At 33.9% G+C, this 18411-nt stretch overlaps 1 protein-coding gene across 1 annotated transcript in view; it reads right to left on the minus strand.

Moving 5' to 3' along the window:
* SHOC1 (shortage in chiasmata 1) overlaps nucleotides 1–16841 on the minus strand; it is an 87688-nt gene extending 70847 nt beyond the window's left edge. The window contains exons 1-4 of the mRNA XM_059925293.1: nucleotides 16797–16841; nucleotides 14227–14347; nucleotides 10405–10492; nucleotides 2800–2984 (exon numbers count right to left, since the gene is read on the minus strand). Coding sequence (XP_059781276.1) covers nucleotides 2800–2984; nucleotides 10405–10492; nucleotides 14227–14347; nucleotides 16797–16841 — 439 coding nt within the window. The remainder of the gene's footprint in view (nucleotides 1–2799; nucleotides 2985–10404; nucleotides 10493–14226; nucleotides 14348–16796) is intronic.
* Between the last annotated feature and the right edge of the window lie 1570 nt (nucleotides 16842–18411).

The raw sequence follows: 18411 nt of genomic DNA on the forward strand, positions 1-18411 counted from the left end.
GGACATTCTATATACTTAAGATGTAGGAAAACATAAAATTCATTAATAAAATTTTAAATGAATGAGGACTGATAAAATTCAGTCCTCATTCATGATCAAAAACTCTTAGCAAACTCAGAATAGAAGAAGCTTCCTCAACCCTATAAAGTATGTAAGTTTTTCTAACGTTTCGCCGTTGAAAATGATGTAAACATTGAAATAATGTTTACATCATTTTTAATGGTGAAACAAAGTATTTCCTTTACTATCAAAACAAGACAAGGATGGCAACTATTACTGCTTCTATTGAACAATGTACTATAGATCCTAGCCAGCACAGTAAGACCAAAAAAGATATAAATGTTGTAAAGGGAGAAACAGATGCCTAATGAAATCACTATCTCGAAGACAGTCTTCCCACGTTCACTGCAGCATTATTCATAATAGCCAACAACCTAAGTGTCTGTTGAGAGATAAATGGGTAAAGAAAATGTGATACACACACACACACACACACACAGGGAATATTGTTCAGCCTTGAAAAAGGAAATCCTTCCATTTGCAACATGAATGAAACTGGAGGGCATTATGCTAAGTGAAATAAGTCAGAGAACAACCAAAACTACCACATGGTATCACTTATATACAGAATCTAAAAATTTTTTTTAATTAAAAAATAAAAAGCCAAACTCATGGAAACAGAGGGTAGAATGGTGGTTGCCAGGGGCTGGAACTGGGGTGTGGGGGAAATAGAGAGAGGTTGGTAAAGGGTACAAACTTGCAATTATAAGTAAATAAGGTCTGAGGATCTAATGTATAACATGGTGATTATAGGTGATAATACTGTAGCGTTTAAATTTGCTAAGAGAGTAGAACTTAAGTGTTCCCACCAAAAAAAAAAAAGAAAGAAGAAAAAATAAGGTAAATATGTGAGGTGATGGATGTGTTAACTAACTTGATGGTGGGAATCCTCTCATAATGTATACATATATCAAATCATTACATTGTACACTTTAAATACATTACAATTTTATTTGTCAGTTATACCTCTATAAAGCTAAAATACATGTGGGTGGTTGATGAAGCTAGGGGGCTGCTGCTTTTTACTATAAACATTGAATAACTATGTGATTCTCTAAACTATGTACATGTACAATTTTTAAAAATTAAAAATTTGTATTTGTTTATATATTCCTGGGATGTCTAAAAGGATATTCATAAAAATGGTTACATTTATTGACAAATAATATGTGAATATTATAGAAAAATTAGTACATATCAACAAACCAACAAACAATAAAAAAAAATACCCACTGTTTTTATGTCTTAAAGAAATATATGTTTGGAATTAACTTATAATTTAGTAATAACTATATTTCTTATAAGACAGAGCAAATTTACAGTATCAATTGAATCTCAAAGTATAATACATTCTTTTCCATTTAGACAGTGAGACCAAAGTATCTATAAATCTGGTAGCAATCAATATAACTGCAAGGAAAATAAATGGAATTGCAAATTTAAATTTATAAAGTGACATCAAATGACACAGGACCCTTAAGGAGATATAGGATATGGACAATTCATATGTATTTGGGAAACTCAAGCATATTTTCATTCGGTGTATAATAGTTAAAGAAGCTTCTGGTTCTAGCTGATGACAGATATTATGAAATTTGCCAATAGATGCTTCTAGCTTGCCCCATTAATATAATAACAGTTGTGGTTGGGTAGCCTGTTATTTTTTATATATCATATCTTTACATGTACATATATATAATTTGATCCCCACAAAATTGTTTATAAGAAATTAAAAGAATGAATTAAAAGAAAGAAATTATAGAAGAAAATTGAAAACCTTAAACTTTTTAATAACTGTCAAAATTGTGCCACTTTTTAAGAGTAGATTTAGACTATGATCAAATCTTCTGACTCCAAATTCAGGCTCTTCCTATTATAGCATGCTCTCAAGTTTAGTCTTTAATGCAATCTCTATCTTCTCAAACTATAAGAGGGATTTAACTCTCTCTATATCACACACATATTTACCAACACTAAAAATTTTATACACCATTTATATATATACATAAAAACAGCACTAAAAGAACCAAATTATTTTTCATGTTCAAGCTAAAGCATATCTTAAATGATAGTAGCAATTATATAATGGAGACATAAGTTTTTCAATATAAAAATGGGATAGGTTGTTATACATACAAGAAAGGTAGTTATCAGCAAGTTTTTACACAGTTGGAAAAATTTATCACCCTCTAGTAAGATGAGAGATTTGGAATATAGTTTGGATAAAATGTATCTTTAATTATTACTTACTGTAAATTTGTAAAAACGGAGTGAATTTCTTGACCTAATACTGCAACTCTTCTATCTCCACTTTGAATTATGGTTTCATATAAATTAGATAAGATTGAAAATCTTTAGCATATTTGGGAAAATAAGATATAACTATCACTTAATAATCTACTAATTTAATGTTACACCAGACTGCTGTGTCATCAGATCTGTACAGAGATGCTAATATCATTATAACAATATGTTGTGAGCAACCTATGATCAAACCTCTGAGGCTATTCTGAAGCTCAGCACACTTAAACTCCAAAAACAACTACATTTACAAAAAGGGGATTAATATGAAAGAAAATATTTCACTAATGTAAAACTTAGAATTACAATTTTGTGGGTGAATATCCTTAGCAAAATAAAAAATTTAAAAATCCAATAAAAGAAAAAAAAGTCACCGAAATGAACATTTGTATATTAGTAAGAAATGTTTTATAACAATGGAAATAACAAATGTTTTACCTTGCTTCTGTGCTTGAAGTAATGGACATTTTTCTAAGCCGTTGACAGGTGTAAAGACTTCATTGTAGTCCTTATGGGTATATAAGCTGGCTTCTTCTACTTCAGTTTGGGAGTCTGGATTTGGACTTGGAACAATTTCCTCAAATTCACAGCTAAGCTTAGCCACCATTCCTGTAACTGTTTTCCTGTGACTTTAGAAAATTACTGATTTTGTGTATGTCCTATTTTAAAACATCTTTATTAACAAATAGTATATGTTCACTCTAGAAAATTTCCAAATTCCAACAGATCCAGAGAAAAATTACCCATAGCTCCACCATTCAAGAGATGAATTTTAAAATTTTGTATTTTCTCAATTATTTTGGAATATTTTAAAATAAAAGTGGATTCAAGTACATAGTATTCTGTAACCTGTTCTTCTTCTGCTAAACAATGAAGCATGAGCACATTTATATGTCAATCAATGTACAATTCACTCCATTTTTGAGTGGATGAACAAGAACCCATTGTATTGGTAAATAATAATTTATTCAACCAGTTCCCTAGTATTGGAAATTTAAACTTGTAATTGTTTGCTATTATGAGCAACAATGCAAGGAATATCTTTGTGCACTTGTCTAATCGTTTTCTCAAAACGCAGTTCCTAAAAATGGAAATGATGAGGTTAAAGATACATAGATTTTTAGACTTTGCCATGCATTGCCAAAATGCCCTTGTGCTGGATATTGAATGTCTGTTTTTCCATGTCATTATCCAACTTTTGCATTCTGTTCTACAACCTAGGAGACTGATCTCTGTGAACCAACTAGGCTCCCTTGCTCTGTCTTCTGGTTGCGTTCAAACAGTGGAAGCATTGGCAGGAGATCAGAGGTGGGAAAACAAACAGGTTGAAATATTATTCTTTCCAAATCTTTCCCTCCTGGGCCACAGTTTGGAGAAGTGGCTGCATTCTTCTACCAACAGTTACATCTTTTATCAGACAGCCTCTCTCCCATAGCTGCAGTTCTTACTGTTTTGGTTACTGCTCCTTCAAGCTTAGGGTGGTAACAACTTCCAGCTGTTGTTAGTCCTGGGAACTTTTTTTTTGGCTCCCTTGACCCTGCCTGTACCTTGCCTGTTTCCTGATTGATCCAGGTATATCTGCCATTGTCCATATCATTGGGGTATTTGGACTTACAAGAGATCTTTCCACTGATTTTTGCAACAGATAAATATATTATTGGCAATTTAGCTACACATTCTGATATACATTTTTTATGATATCCTAAAATATTTTAGCCTTAATAATTCTCTGTACAGACTGAAAGAACCAAAATCAATATAATTCCCCAATGTAATTAGAGAAAAATAATGAACATGTCATACCCAAATCATATATAGAAAAATCTCTAAAGTTTCTGCTTTACTCTTTAAGAAAATGCAAGGTACAAGAAAAAATATTTCAACTCACCCAGGTCCATATTACTCAAAAGAACACTGATTCCTATGTGGATCTTTATAGACTTCTAAATTTAGTGCTTAGATAACTGCTTTTTAAAAAAATAAATATTACTGACAGAGTCACTACTTTATAAAAATCCTTGGTACTATAGTTTTGAGAAAACCGCATCAATTCTCTTTCCCTAGATATAAGTGAACTGTAAAGACCAGTATTTCCTGGATCTCCTCCTTGTCCAATATTATCTATTCCTTGTTCATTGGTGCCACTCCCTCTGCCTAACTTGTAGTGCTGATGTTTCCCAGGCTTCCAGTCTATATTGTCTTTGCTTTCTTTCCATATCATTCTTTTTGAGTAAATTAATCCACTGCAGTTCACTAATTCCTTAACTTAAATGAAATATTTATTGAGTGTCTACAATGTGCTAACACCTCTTTAGGCACTGGGAGTGGAATGGTGAACAAAACAAAGTTCTTGCCCTCATGAAGTTTACCTGCTAATGGGACAACAGACAAATATATAAATAAGTAAATAACATAATGCCAGGTGGTGAAAAACTGTTATGAGTGAAATAAAAAGAGGTATTAGAACATCAAGTAACAGCCAGAGGGTTGACAAAAGGTATATTTTAGAGAGTGTAGTTAGTAAATGGCCTTCTGAGGAGCTACAGCTACCTGAATAATGGTAGGGAGTAAGCCATACAGAGGCTTAAAATAGGGGAGCAAGGTTGGCATAGTCTAAGAAAAGCAGAAAGGTCAGGGTGACTGGAACTGAGTAAGATTAGATAGGTGGGCAAGGATCAGATCATGTTGGATCTTACAGGACTTGGTAAGAACTTTGGATTTTATTCTATGTGAAATGGGATACCATTGATGAAATGGATAAACCACCAATAACTGAGACATTTCACGATCTGATTTACGGCTTTAAAAAAAAAATCACAGGCAAACTCTTAGAAGAAAATATAGGAGTAAATCCTTGTGATTTTGGTTGAGGTAAAGCCTTCTTAGATATGACACCAAAAGCACAAATAACAAAAGAAAGAGTAGATAAATCAAACTGCATCAAAATCTAAAAATTTTGTGCTTCAAAGGATACCACCAAGGAAGTGAAAAGACAATCCACAGGAGAAAATATTTGCAAATCACATATCTAATAAGGGACTTGTATCTAGAATACATGAAGAACTCTTAAAAGTCAATAATAAAAAGGCACATGACACAATTTAAAAATGGCAAAGGACTTGAATAGACATTTCTGCAAGGAAGATATACTAAAAGCCAATAATTACATGAAAAGATGCTCAACATCATTAGTCATCAGGGAAATGCAAATCAAAACTACAATGACATGCAATGAGCCACCCACCAGGATGTCTATAATCAAAAAGACAGATGATAACAAGTGTTGACAAGATGTAAATAAATTTTAACTTCATATACTGCTGGTGGGAATGTACAATGATACAGCTGCTTGGAAAACAGTCTGGCAATTCCTCAAACAGTTAAACACAAAGTTACCATATGATCCAGCAATTCCACCATTAGAGAAATAAAATCATATGTCTGCACAAAAACTTGTCCACAAATGTTTATAGCAGCATTACTCATAATAGCCAGAAAGGGGGAAAAAATATCCATCAACTGATGAATGGATAAATAAAATGTGGTATATCCACAAAATGGAATATTATTTGGTTATAAAAAATGAAGTGCTGGGAATTCCCTGGCAGTCCAGTAGTTAGGACTCCATGCTTCCACTGCAGGGGGCAAGGGTTTGATCCCTGGTCAGGGAACTAAGATCCCTCATGCCACATGGCCAAAAAAAAAATAGTGTTAATACATACTACCAAATAGATGAAACTTAAAAACATTATGCTAAGTGAAAGAAGCCAGTCACAAAAGATCACATACTGTATGTGTGATACTGTGATTTATAACATGAGATATATATTTGGTCTTCATATCCGTTTCTAGCACAGATCTCCTAAAGCCATTGGAATTTCCTAAGTGATGAGAGCGATAAAGTTATCTCTGGTTATGTGAATAAGGTGACTTTTGGAAAGCACCTAAGGATGGGGACTGGCTGCCATGAGAAACAATCATGTGAGTAGAAGATTGTAACTTTCAGTTCCACCCTTCCGACCTCCAGGGAGGGGAGAGGGGCTGGAGGTTGAATCAACTGCCAATGACCAACGATGTAATCAATCATGCCTATGTAATGAAGCCTTCCTAAAGACCCAAAAGGACAGGGTTAAGAGAGCTTCCAGGTTGGTGAACACATGGAGGTGCTGGGAAAGTGGGGTGACGGGAGAGAGTATGGAAGCTCCATGCCCTTTCCCCATGCCTTGCCCTATGTATCTCTTCTATCTGACTGTTCCCTTTTGTAGTAAACTGGTAATCCAGTAAGTAAAATGTTTCTGTAATTCTGTGAGTCTATCTAGCAAGTTGATTGAACCCAAAGAGGGGGTTGTTGGAACCTCCAATCTATAGATGGTCAGTCAGAAGCACAGGTGATAACCTTGCAAACGGCATCTAAAGTGTGGGGTGCGGGGGCAGTCTTGTAGAACTAAACCCTTAACCTGTGGGATCTGATGCTATCTCCAGGTTGATAGTGTCAGAATTGAGTTGAATCGTAAGACACCCAGCTGGTGTTAGAGCATTGCTTCATGGTGTGGGGAAATCACCACCAGCGCCCCCCCTGCTGGGATTGGTGTATGATTTTAGTTAGATTCCATTTAAAAGAAATGTACAGAATAGGCAAATCTGGAGAGGCAGAAAGAAGACTAGTGGTTGTCCGTCCAGGGTAAGGGGGAAAGAATAGGGAGTGATTGCTAATAGGTACAGAATTTCTTTTGTGTTGATGAAAATGCTCTAAAGTTGATTGTAGTGATGGTTGTACAACCCTGTGACTATACTAAAAACTGTTGAGCTGGACACTTTATTTTTTAAATTTTTAAAAAAAATTTAAAAGATTTTTTTGATGTGGACCATTTTTAAAGTCTTTATTGAATTTGTTACAATATTGCTTCTCTTTTATGTTTTGTTTTTTTGGCTGCAAGGCATGTGGGATCTTAGCTGCCCGACCAGGGATCGAACCTGCACCTCCTGCATTGGAGGGCAAAGTCTTAACCATTGGACCAGTAGGGAAGTCCCAGAGTTGGACATTTTAAATGGGAGTTATATGGATATGAATTTTATCTCAATAAAGATGTTATATAAACCAAACCAGAGTATAGGGTGTGAAGTCATACAGACTACGGTTTGAGGGTTTGAATCCTCACTCCAACTATTGACTAGCTACATGTCTGTGGGCAATTGACTTAATCTGAGTCTTAGTTTCTTACATGTAATGTTGGGATTGTAATACCCATCTCACATAGTTATTATGAGGTGTACATGAACTAAATATATGTGCAATGTCCTGTATTCAACTGCATTTATCTGAATGCAGCAAGCCACAGAGGAATAGAGAATGTTGTTATATGTTCTTCCTCTTGCTCTACTTGGCCATGAGCTCTGTCCTGGAAGCTAGGAAGCTTACTGCATGGTTATCCATGATCTTTTTGCATTTTGCCCTTGTCTCCATAATTCAGTAGCCTCAACTCCTCCTTTAGCCTGTCCATTAAGATAGCTTCATTTTTTCAAATTTCTATATTTACCCTAATATGTATTTATTTGTTAGGAATTTAACATGTCTTTTCAAGTATGCTGGTGGTCTTTTTTAAAATAAATTAGAATAGTTATTATTTTTATTAGTGCTCTGTTGCAAGTTGCATAGCTTTGACTACAGAAGCTAATTTTCCTGTATGCCCTGTTATTTTTACTGTGCAGGTTTGAAGAACATAAGGTTTTTCAGGACACATGGCAGAAAATGCCTATATATGTTAAAACAGTATACTAATAAATTAATAAAAGTAAAAAAACTGAGGTCTTAGAATCAATATTAAGAAGTAACAAAACAGGAAGAAGAAACAGAGGTGAGAAAGAGAGGACAAGCAAGGTTTAGGAAATCTAGGTAGTGCTAATGATCAGAATGTTTACTCTTAATTTCCATTAGGTAATAAAACTCCCAAATTTAAAATTAAATTTTGATATGGGAAATCTCTAAACCTTCTGCTCAATTTTGCTGTGAACCAAAAACTGATCTAAAGAGTAAAGTCTATTAAAAATTAAATTTCACTTCATGAGACAAACTTGAAATTAATGATGGCTAAAACACACACAAAAAGTCTCAAGGCTAGAAGGTCATGGCTAGTGAGACAGTTTCACAATTCATCAGGGACTGAGGCTTCTTTTGTTCCACTCTGCCATTCCTAGATTTAGTTCTTATCCTGTATACTCCAAGGTGGTTGCTGGAACCAATTGTTACATCTGTATTCTATCAATAACATCAGGAAGGAGAAAAGTGAGGAGCAAGACACACCACTTCCTTTTAAGGACATCCCTCAGAAATTGCATAAGCCTCTTTTGCTTATATGCTTTGGGAAGAGCTCAGTCACGTGGCTACAGGGAGGCAGAGAAATATAAATTTTATTCTAGGTGGTGCCACAGATTCCACCTTCTTTGCCATGGACATGATCTTGGTACTGCAAAATGGAGGGTCAGATATGACGGGGTGCCCATTCCTTCAGGGCCTCGCATTTCTCTCATACAGGAATCTTTTGTTTGAGCCTCATCATTGCCTTCGTTGAGTAATTATTGCACATTTTTGCCTCTATTCAGACGGGCTGTTTCCTTTGCCTGAAATGCGTTCTCTCAAGTTAGTTTCTCCTTCTTTGTCCCGCTCAAGCTCAGTTCCTACTTCTTTATGAAGCTGATCTCTCCTGCTTATAAAGGCACAGCCCTACCAATCTAACTCTTAGGGTGAAAAGAAATTCTAGAGAGCATCGTGTATCTTGTAACTCAAAGTAGGCTCCTGGACCAGCAGCATCAGCACACTTAAGAGCATATTAGAAGTGCAGAATCTCAGGTCCCGACACAGACTGACTGAATCAGAATCTCCATTTTTAATAAGATCCTCAGTGATTCATATGTACATTAAAGTTTGAGAAACACTGACTGATCATCATTATACTGAAACAGAAAGTGAAGATCAGAGAGAGAAAATGACTTGTTGAGGAGTCAGTACTTGACTTTTCAAATCAAGTCTACATCTTTTATTTCATAGTGCAGAGCTCTTTTCACTACAGCTTTCTGCTTCCTCCCTGCTCTACAGTTTAGTCATGTGATAGATACTTTGCATTGACCTTATACCTTGTGAAAGACCTTTTGATGGTCATTTTATATTATCATTTAATTCTTAACATTGTTAATTTTTTCTGCTCATATATTATCTTCCTAACCTGATTTTTAAATTCCTAGATGACAGAAATAGTATATTGGGCTTCTCTGTAACTAAGGAAAACTTAAATTACTAAAACTGGAAATCTGAACAATAACTAAATCCTTCCTGGGTCTGATCAGCACTCTTTGCATGAAGTGAAGCAGCAGAGTAAATTATTTATATTTGCACTAAAATCTCTACTTTATGTCTACCTGAACATCATAGAATGGGTTAGATGTTCTTCCTCATATTATGCTCTGTGTTCCTATCTCTGGCATTGTACTTCCCACATTCTATTGTAATTATTTATTTATAAATCTCTATTCCCTATTTTCTTGTGTTCTTTGAGAGCAGAGACTGTATCTTATTCATTTTTTATCCTGTATGCAGCATACAGAATGGTATCCAATAAATATCTGATGAATGACTGAACTAATAATAAATAACGTTTTGACAAAGTATGTTAGAAAACAACCTTAATCTGTATTTCTACTACAGGGATAAAAAGACTGATTTTAATAGAAAGGATTTTTTATAGACTCTTTCCACCAAAAGTTTACTTACTGTTAAAAGCATAATAGCGTCTTGGATTTATTTCTGTCTTTTGCAATACAAATGCATAGAAAAGTGTTAATATGTGATAAATGAGGGAAAGATAAAAAAGAGGCTGTAAATCATTTTGATTAACCCCTCCTTTGTGGTTCAGACTAGGGCTTGTTTTTTGGATAAAAGAAGAAAACCTGTGAGGATATAAAGGAAAGGATCTTCTCTCTTAGGTGTCTGGAGAATTTACTATTCATCTTCTAGATGTAAAGGGGAAATTTGGGATTAAGGACACATACTTCTCAAGGAGCTCCTCCACAAAGAGATTTGCTTTCTGTTGATCCAAGGCTGAGATTTCTGTCATTCCCGTAACTGAAACAGCTGAAACTTGAAAGGAGAATGGTAAACGTTAGCTTCTGGAATTTTCTTTTAAACTTAATACAAGGAAGCCAAACATTCACCTTTTACATTATGGTGTTATCTTTATTTGTTCACAAATGTAATTTTTTCAATGTTATACCAGATTCCAAATACTTAAATAATCATTCTCATTATTACAACCCCCACTAAAAAAAAAAAAAAAAAAAAAAAAAAAAAAAAAAACCCTCTCTACCACAGTCAGAACAATATCACCTGAACAGAGCATCCTCATTTTTACAGCCTCTCTTTTGCTTATACAGCACTACCATCCTAGATAATCCTGTTCAACAGCTCATGTAACTTCTCATAAAGCCTTTATTTACCATTCCAGCTCACTCTGATACATTCCCCTTGAAGGGCCATAATATTGTCAGTGGCACTCACTTCAGTACTTAATCATATACAGTCATAGTTTAAAATTTTATGTGTATCTATAGCTTGTCTCCCAAATTAGACCCTTGGTTCCTTAAGTAGCGGGACCACGTCATATGCTAGTGTCAGAAGCAGCAACTGAGTGAAGAGGCAAAGGACCTGTATTCTACCTAAGCGTTAGCTCTTACTATTCTTGTTACCTTGAACAAACAACTGAACATCTGAGTCTGTGCCTCACTGAAAAATATAGAAGTTTAGTGGTTAAGAATACAGGTTCTGGAATCACCCTGCCTAGATACTTATACTGCTACTTATTAACTGTATGATCTTGGGTAAATCTCTTAACCTCTTTCTATCTCAGTTTCCTTATCTACAAATTAGGAACAATAATGGCCTTTTCAAAGTGTTGTTGTAAAGATTAAATGTGATAAGACATGTAAATTGCTTAGAATGGTGCCTGACATGGTGTAAATGCCTAATAAATTTTGGTGTTATTGTTATTATTATTTTTAAAAAGAAGAAAAGGAAAAGAAATAGGAAAAATAATTAACTTATTTTTTTCCTTCTATAGTTTTACAGAAGCATTTGATGAAAGCTACTCTCTACCTTATTTCCAACCTGACTGAGACCTTCAATCCACTGACCCTTCCATTTTTACAATATATTCATCCTCCCTCATGTCCTCACTTCCTTTCTCATACAGCTTAGGTTCCACAGCCAGTCTCATAATCACTCCCTTACAAAGACTTAATTCCCTTGCCTCTCTTTCCCTTATACCAACTTAGGAAACCCCCTACTCTTCACTTTGTATATGTACACTAGAACAGTTGAAAATTATTTGGAAAAAAAAAAAGCCATTCTGAATAAGCTCACTTGAGATTTTGACCATAACTTCTAAATGGGCATCCAACATTGACAGATGATAATGGTAATTCATCTTAATATCCTTCTTAATGAAACTGACTTTCTCATTCTTCAGGACAACTATGTGACACTCCCCCCCCTCAAATTTTTGATACTCATCCCCCTACCCACTCTCTATGTCCTTGCCTCCACACAAAAACTTAGTACAAATAGAAAAGAACGACCTCATCTTCTATCACCAATTCTAACATCTCACTAGCATAAGTACCTACAAACCCTGCCTTCCTATCCTATCATAGTGGAAGAACCATCCTGGCTTCTAATACCAACTCCTCCCATTGTGCTCTTGATACTATCCTCTTTTACTAAGTTATCCTTTTTACTTCCTGCATCATCATTTTCTTTCTTTTTACCAAGATTATTTCCATTGGCAGACAAACATTTTATAGTCTCTTTCCTTATCACACATATATTTTTTTAATTCGCACATCTAAAAAAATAAACTCTTTACCCTATTTCTCCCTTCAGCTAATGCACCTCTATTTTTCTATTTACCGTCATAGCAAAATTCTTCAAAAGAGTTGTTTATAACTACCATCTCACATCCCACTTCGCATTCTCTTCTCAACATACTCTGATCAGGCTTTTCTACACAATATTCCAGTGGCACCACTCTTACCAAGGTCATCAATGATCTACATTTAGTTCAGCTAATGGTCAACACACTATTCTCATCTCACTTGACACTTTAACAGGGATCAATGCTTTTGACCACTTCTTCCTTCTTGAAACACTTTCTTCTTTAGACTTCTACAACACCACACTCTTCTGGTTTTTCTACCTCACTTGTCTTCTTAGCTGGGTTCACCTTCTATATCAGCCTTTGAATGGTTGGAGTGTTCTACTGCTTTGTCCTAGGTTCTCTGCTCTATCTATACTCATGCTCTCAGTGACTTCATACAATTCTACAAATGAATGTGCAGTCTACATATCAATGACCCCAATTTGAAACTCCAGCTGTGCTCAATATTAATATAACCAATTGCCTCTTGATGTCTCCACTTAGATGCCTAATAGGCATTTTAACCTGGCCAAAGCAGAGCTACTGACTCCAGCCATGAATTGGCTTCCCCACAAGCCTTTCCCCATCTTAGGAAATAGCACTGCCATCCACCCAGTTGCTCGGGTCAAAAACCTAGAAGAAACTCTTTATTCTTCTATTTTTTTTTTAACCCTCTCACTGTTGGCTGGACCTCTAAAATAATCCCAATCTCAACCACTTCTCACATCTTTATTACTATAAGCCTAGTCTAAGGTACCATCTTTTATGTAGAGTATAGATTCACCTAGTAGTCTAGATTCTGAACCATACCAGTAGCTTCCTGATTGATTTTCTCACCTCTACCCTTGCCTCCCAATCCCTACCCCTTCCAACCTCCAAACAACCAGAATGGTTTTTCTAATACAAAAATCAGGTTATGCCACTTTTTCTTAAAACTGTCCAATGACTTACCATATCAGCCATAATATAAATAAACAAACAAACTCCATCTTATGGCCTTCAAAGCCTCATATCTTTCAGAACTTGCCTACTTGTCAGATGTCCCCTTTTTTCATTAAGTAGTCATGATGGCCTAATTTTCTGGTCCTTACACACATCAAGTTTATTCCTGAGTCAGGAATTTTGCATTTGCTTGAAAGTCTTCTCCCCTATATCTTTTTATGGCTGCTGTTGTCTTATTACTCAGATCTCAACTCAAATGTCCACCTCTTCATTGTAGTCCTACCCTAACCATCTTAGGAAATAGCATTCCCTACTCCTGAAATTTCATATAACATTACAGTATGTGTCTTCTCTATACATTTATCAATACCAAATATTAGTTTACATATTTAATGGTTTTATTGTTGCATCCTCCTTACCTGTCTGAAAACCCACTGAAGGCAGGGACTATTTCTATGTCTTATTAGTAACTGTGTTCTTAGCACCTGTAATGGTGCCTATACAGAATACAGGGTAAATAAATGTTGTTAACTGACTTGTATCCTCCAGGGAGGCTAGTCTTTCTTAAGTCTATGACATGATAAAAGCAAAAGATGGTATTTTGTATATATACATTTAAAAAGTTTTATATTCAGTGTATTATTACAACTTAAAGTAGCCTTCCTACAGTTGAACAAGATCCTATTATAGTACAACAAATGTTACAATGTTAGAATATTTTAAGACTTCATCACCTACATATCTTTTATTTGTTCTAGTCATATCTAGTATAAGCTTTCCAGTTCCTTACTTTGTCACCTAAATTCTGTCATAAAAATATTAATTTGTAAACTTCTTGGAATTCTGATATGAATACAATTTTATATAATGAGAAAATCACTGCATTTTCTTAATAATTTATTATGCTAAACTCTGAAATACTTTTAAAAATAGATTATTAAAAAATAAAAATAAAACATACCTCTTGTCCATGGCCTCCTAAATTTATTATCAATAACTCTTGCAGGATAATTTTCATCTTGATATAAACATGAAGGGATTCGAAGCAATAAAGCTCTGCAAAACTTCTTTCTAACTACATTCTATGTAAGAAAGTAAGATTATAAAATCTTTTAATATATAGATAGTGGATTTAAAATACTTATCTGTCAATATTCAGAATATTAAAATTCTCTATTCTTTCAAATTTATATTATTTTTATTTAAAGGTAATACATGCTCACTATAAAATATCTAACACAGAACCACATAACTGAGAAAGTCAAGGTCCCTAGTCATATCAGTAATAGTTTCGTGTATTTTCCTAGATACTTTCTTTTCTAGATTAGGCTAAAATGTGTGTGTGTGTGTGCGCGCGCGCGCGTGTGACAAAAAAAATGGAATCACATCATTTATATACCATTTAGCAATGTGCTGTTTTTCACTTAACAGTATAATATGGCTATCTTAACTTTTGTTTTCCATGTCTTTGCAGTTTCACTTGTGACATCCAGCAAATATGTTACTAATTTTTAAAAAAATCTAATAATTAAACCTTAAAAGGATGTTAAATCAGTTAAGTAAGCTTATAAATCAAAATTCTCTATACTTGGGTCTGCCTTTAGTTTCCTGCTTTATTTCCCATTACTCTTTAATACTAACTGTGGTCTTTAAATAGATCAATTACTACCCCATTAACATTTAGTGGTCACTTCCTCATCAACACTGTGGTCTACACTGTGCCTCTGAAAAATGCCCTGATACTCTTCTCTAGCTATCAAAATTCTATTCATCTTTCAAGGCTCATCTTAAGCAATATTTCCTCTATGAAGCCGTCCCTCAGTGACTCTCAACTTCCCACAGAATTCATTATTCTATGTATTTGGACAAATGATAGTTTCTTGCATTACTTCCCAAGAGTTTGTTTGCTGAAGGTATAGTAACATATTAAATAAGAGGTCTTCATTATCTAAGAATAAATGGTACAAAGAAAAGCTCAGTTAAAGTAATTTATATAAAATGAGGACCAAAGATTCATAGTAAAAAGGAAAGAAAAGCTTGATTGGAACTTTGTCTAAAAAATGAAATAAAATTATAAAAATTAAAATTTATATTTAATGAAATTTTGTTCATAGTTAGCTTATATTTATAACTGATTTTTTGTCATAATTTCCCTCAAAACTGTATTATATGATGATATGCATGATACTAATCATTATTTCACCTTTGATCATAAATATTTCTAGAAAATATTTGAGGATTTAATCAAATTTTCCCAAGGCATCTCTGACTCCTTTGATATTCAAACCATTCTCTTTCTCTTGTCTGTAATCTGGTCTAATTTTGTAAAATCTTCATCTGATAATAGCTTTACCTGTTATTTGAGTGGTTCTTCAACACTGTTTTCACGAACTTTACAAAACCCAGTATCTTTTGCAAGATTTGCCATTGATTAGTATATTTGTATTGTATCATGGCAAGAAACTAAGATATCAGCAAGAAACTAAGATACCATTGGCGAGGATAAAAGTTTGAGGATGTTTGAGTATAGACTAATTTTGCAAGTGGATAATATATTCATAAATATTTGTGTAACAATGACCTCTGATTCCCTACCATATATGTGTTATAATGATACATTTGCCTTCCTTGGTTATGAGGGAATAAGAAAACCTGAAGATACCTATATACCTTTTTTATTTCCTATAAAATATAACACAGTTTTAGTTATAGTGGAGCAATTTTTTTCCTGATAGATGGGGGTCAAGGTTATAAAGAAACCCAAAATTTAACTTGTTAATTAAGATCATAAGAACTATGAACTGTTGTGTGACAACTATTCTAATTAGTTTCTTTTTTCTTTCTTTTTTTTTTTTTTGCTGCACGACATGCGATATCTTAGTTCCCCCACCAGGATCGAACCCATGTCCCCTGTATTGGGAGCGCAGAGTCTTAACCACTGGACCGCCAGGGAAGTCCTTAATTAGTTTCTTAACAATGTGCCTGGTTTGAATTTCAGCTTTGTACAAGCTATTTAACTGCTCTAGACACCATTTTTCTAACCTGTAAAACTGTAAAACCTGATAAGATAATAGTATCTTCCTCATGGAGTAGTTATGATCATCAAAATGACATAATCCATCAAAAGAGCAAGTGATCAAATGATATAATCCATCAAAGAGCGAAGTATCTGGCCCATAGTAAGTGGCCAATACATACTGTTACTGTCATTTTATCATAAAGATAACTGGGATTGCTTTTTCCCCACTCCTCTCAAGATCACTCAAGATCATTCATAAAAGCAGCCCAAACTTGTCAAGAGTTTCTATATTTTTTTCTGCTGACAGCTTCAAATTCATGTTAAATTGTCAATAATTTCCTTCCCAAAGTAGCATTTTTAAGGTATATTAAAAGTGGAAAGTAATTTTAAATGAATTTCAAAGTAATTAGACTAAGGATTACTGAAAAATGATCATAGTCATATAGTGAATGTAGATAACACTTTTATATCATAATTTTTAGTAAATAGGTAGTGATCCAGTAACACTCTACCTCATATGAATAGTCTATTGCGCAATATTTGAATGCTGGAAACATGTCTTCTTTCTTTGGAAGCAGTACAAATTTCAACGTCCGGAAATATAAAAATTAAAAGTAAATGTTGGTAAAACAGCAAAGCCAGGAGCAGAAAACCATTCTTAATCACAAAACATTGGTTCATTCGTTTTAAAAAAGGCTCTGAATGATAAAAATTTAACTATGAAAATAACATTTATTACTATGATTTAAATCTAATATGAAAATAATATATATTGGTATAAAATTGTTCATATTTTTTTTCATACTATTTTATCCATATAACTCCTAGTTGGTGGATTGCAATATATTTAATGCGATCATTTTGTTGCAAAAGAGGCTGGGGTTCACAAGACTGATAGAGTGATTTTCTCAGGATAACTGTATTTCCTAAGTGGTCTCGAAATCGAATAACCAAGGGCAAAACTGTGCTGAAGCAGTGGAGTAGGATTTGGAAAATTCCACTCTCTTAGAAAATAAAAAGCCTGAGTTAGAATTCCCTACTACCTCATTTGGAATAAAGCAACTATGGTATATTATTTTTAGGTCATTGGGTCATTATTAGTAAATCAACAAATTCACCTAATGAAGTAAATTTTTTTTTCTTTTCCATTATGGTTTATCACAGGATACTGAATATAGCTCCCTGTGCTATACAATAGGACCTTGTTGTTTATCCATCCTATATATAATAGTTTGCATCTGCTAGTCCCAGATTGTCTCAATAAATTTTGAATGCTGAATGAGTCCAAAATGGTTCTCATTTATGTGAGAATCAGAGGAATTACAGCTTAGAATATTTACTCTAGGACACAGTCCAGTTTATCAGAAAGTTCTTAGCATTTTGATCAATCATTTAAAATGTTTTTGGGAATTCAGATATAAACTAGAAGTTTTCATACAGTAGTAGTTTTTCAGTAAGCTTTCAGTGAATGAAATATACATTTTAATCCAAATGGTGTTGCCTTAGTTTCATTATCATTTAAAATCTGTTTGAGGTTTACCTATTTCCAAATAGTAAAATTGCTCTCCAGAAGAACTGAAGATCTCATTTATGTTAATTGGCTATGAATCTATTCCTATTTTCAGTTATCGTCAAGTGAACATTCTTAACTACTCAATTACTGGGTTAAAAATCTAAGTGCAAACTTCTTAATATAGAGCAAAATTATTTTATTTCACTAATGAATCAGAAGACATTTTGGATATTATAATAAGCATTCCAATGAAAACAAACCCAATAAGTTATATGAATACTTTTTAATGTTGTTAGATTCTGTGATATCAACAAATGTGGGGAACACATAGTGTTGGTACCCTCTTTCACTCTTAATGCCAACATAAGCATCTTCTAACTGGTGATTACTTCTCTGGAAATATTTCCAACCATTGTACTTCCATACCTTTTCCATACAGAGTATCACTGATCTTTGAAGCAAATATTGATTCTAGAATTTCTACTTCTTGATATTGCACTTTCAGGAAAAATTATCTGAATGTGCCCGATAGTAGAAAAAGTTAAAAATCAACCAACTCTACCTAGTATATCCATTCAGTTTATTGTCAGCGTTTATCTTAAATTTTCCTTTCT

The sequence above is a fragment of the Balaenoptera ricei genome, chromosome 6 (genome assembly GCF_028023285.1).
Source record: "Balaenoptera ricei isolate mBalRic1 chromosome 6, mBalRic1.hap2, whole genome shotgun sequence".
NCBI classification, from domain to species: Eukaryota; Metazoa; Chordata; class Mammalia; order Artiodactyla; family Balaenopteridae; genus Balaenoptera; species Balaenoptera ricei.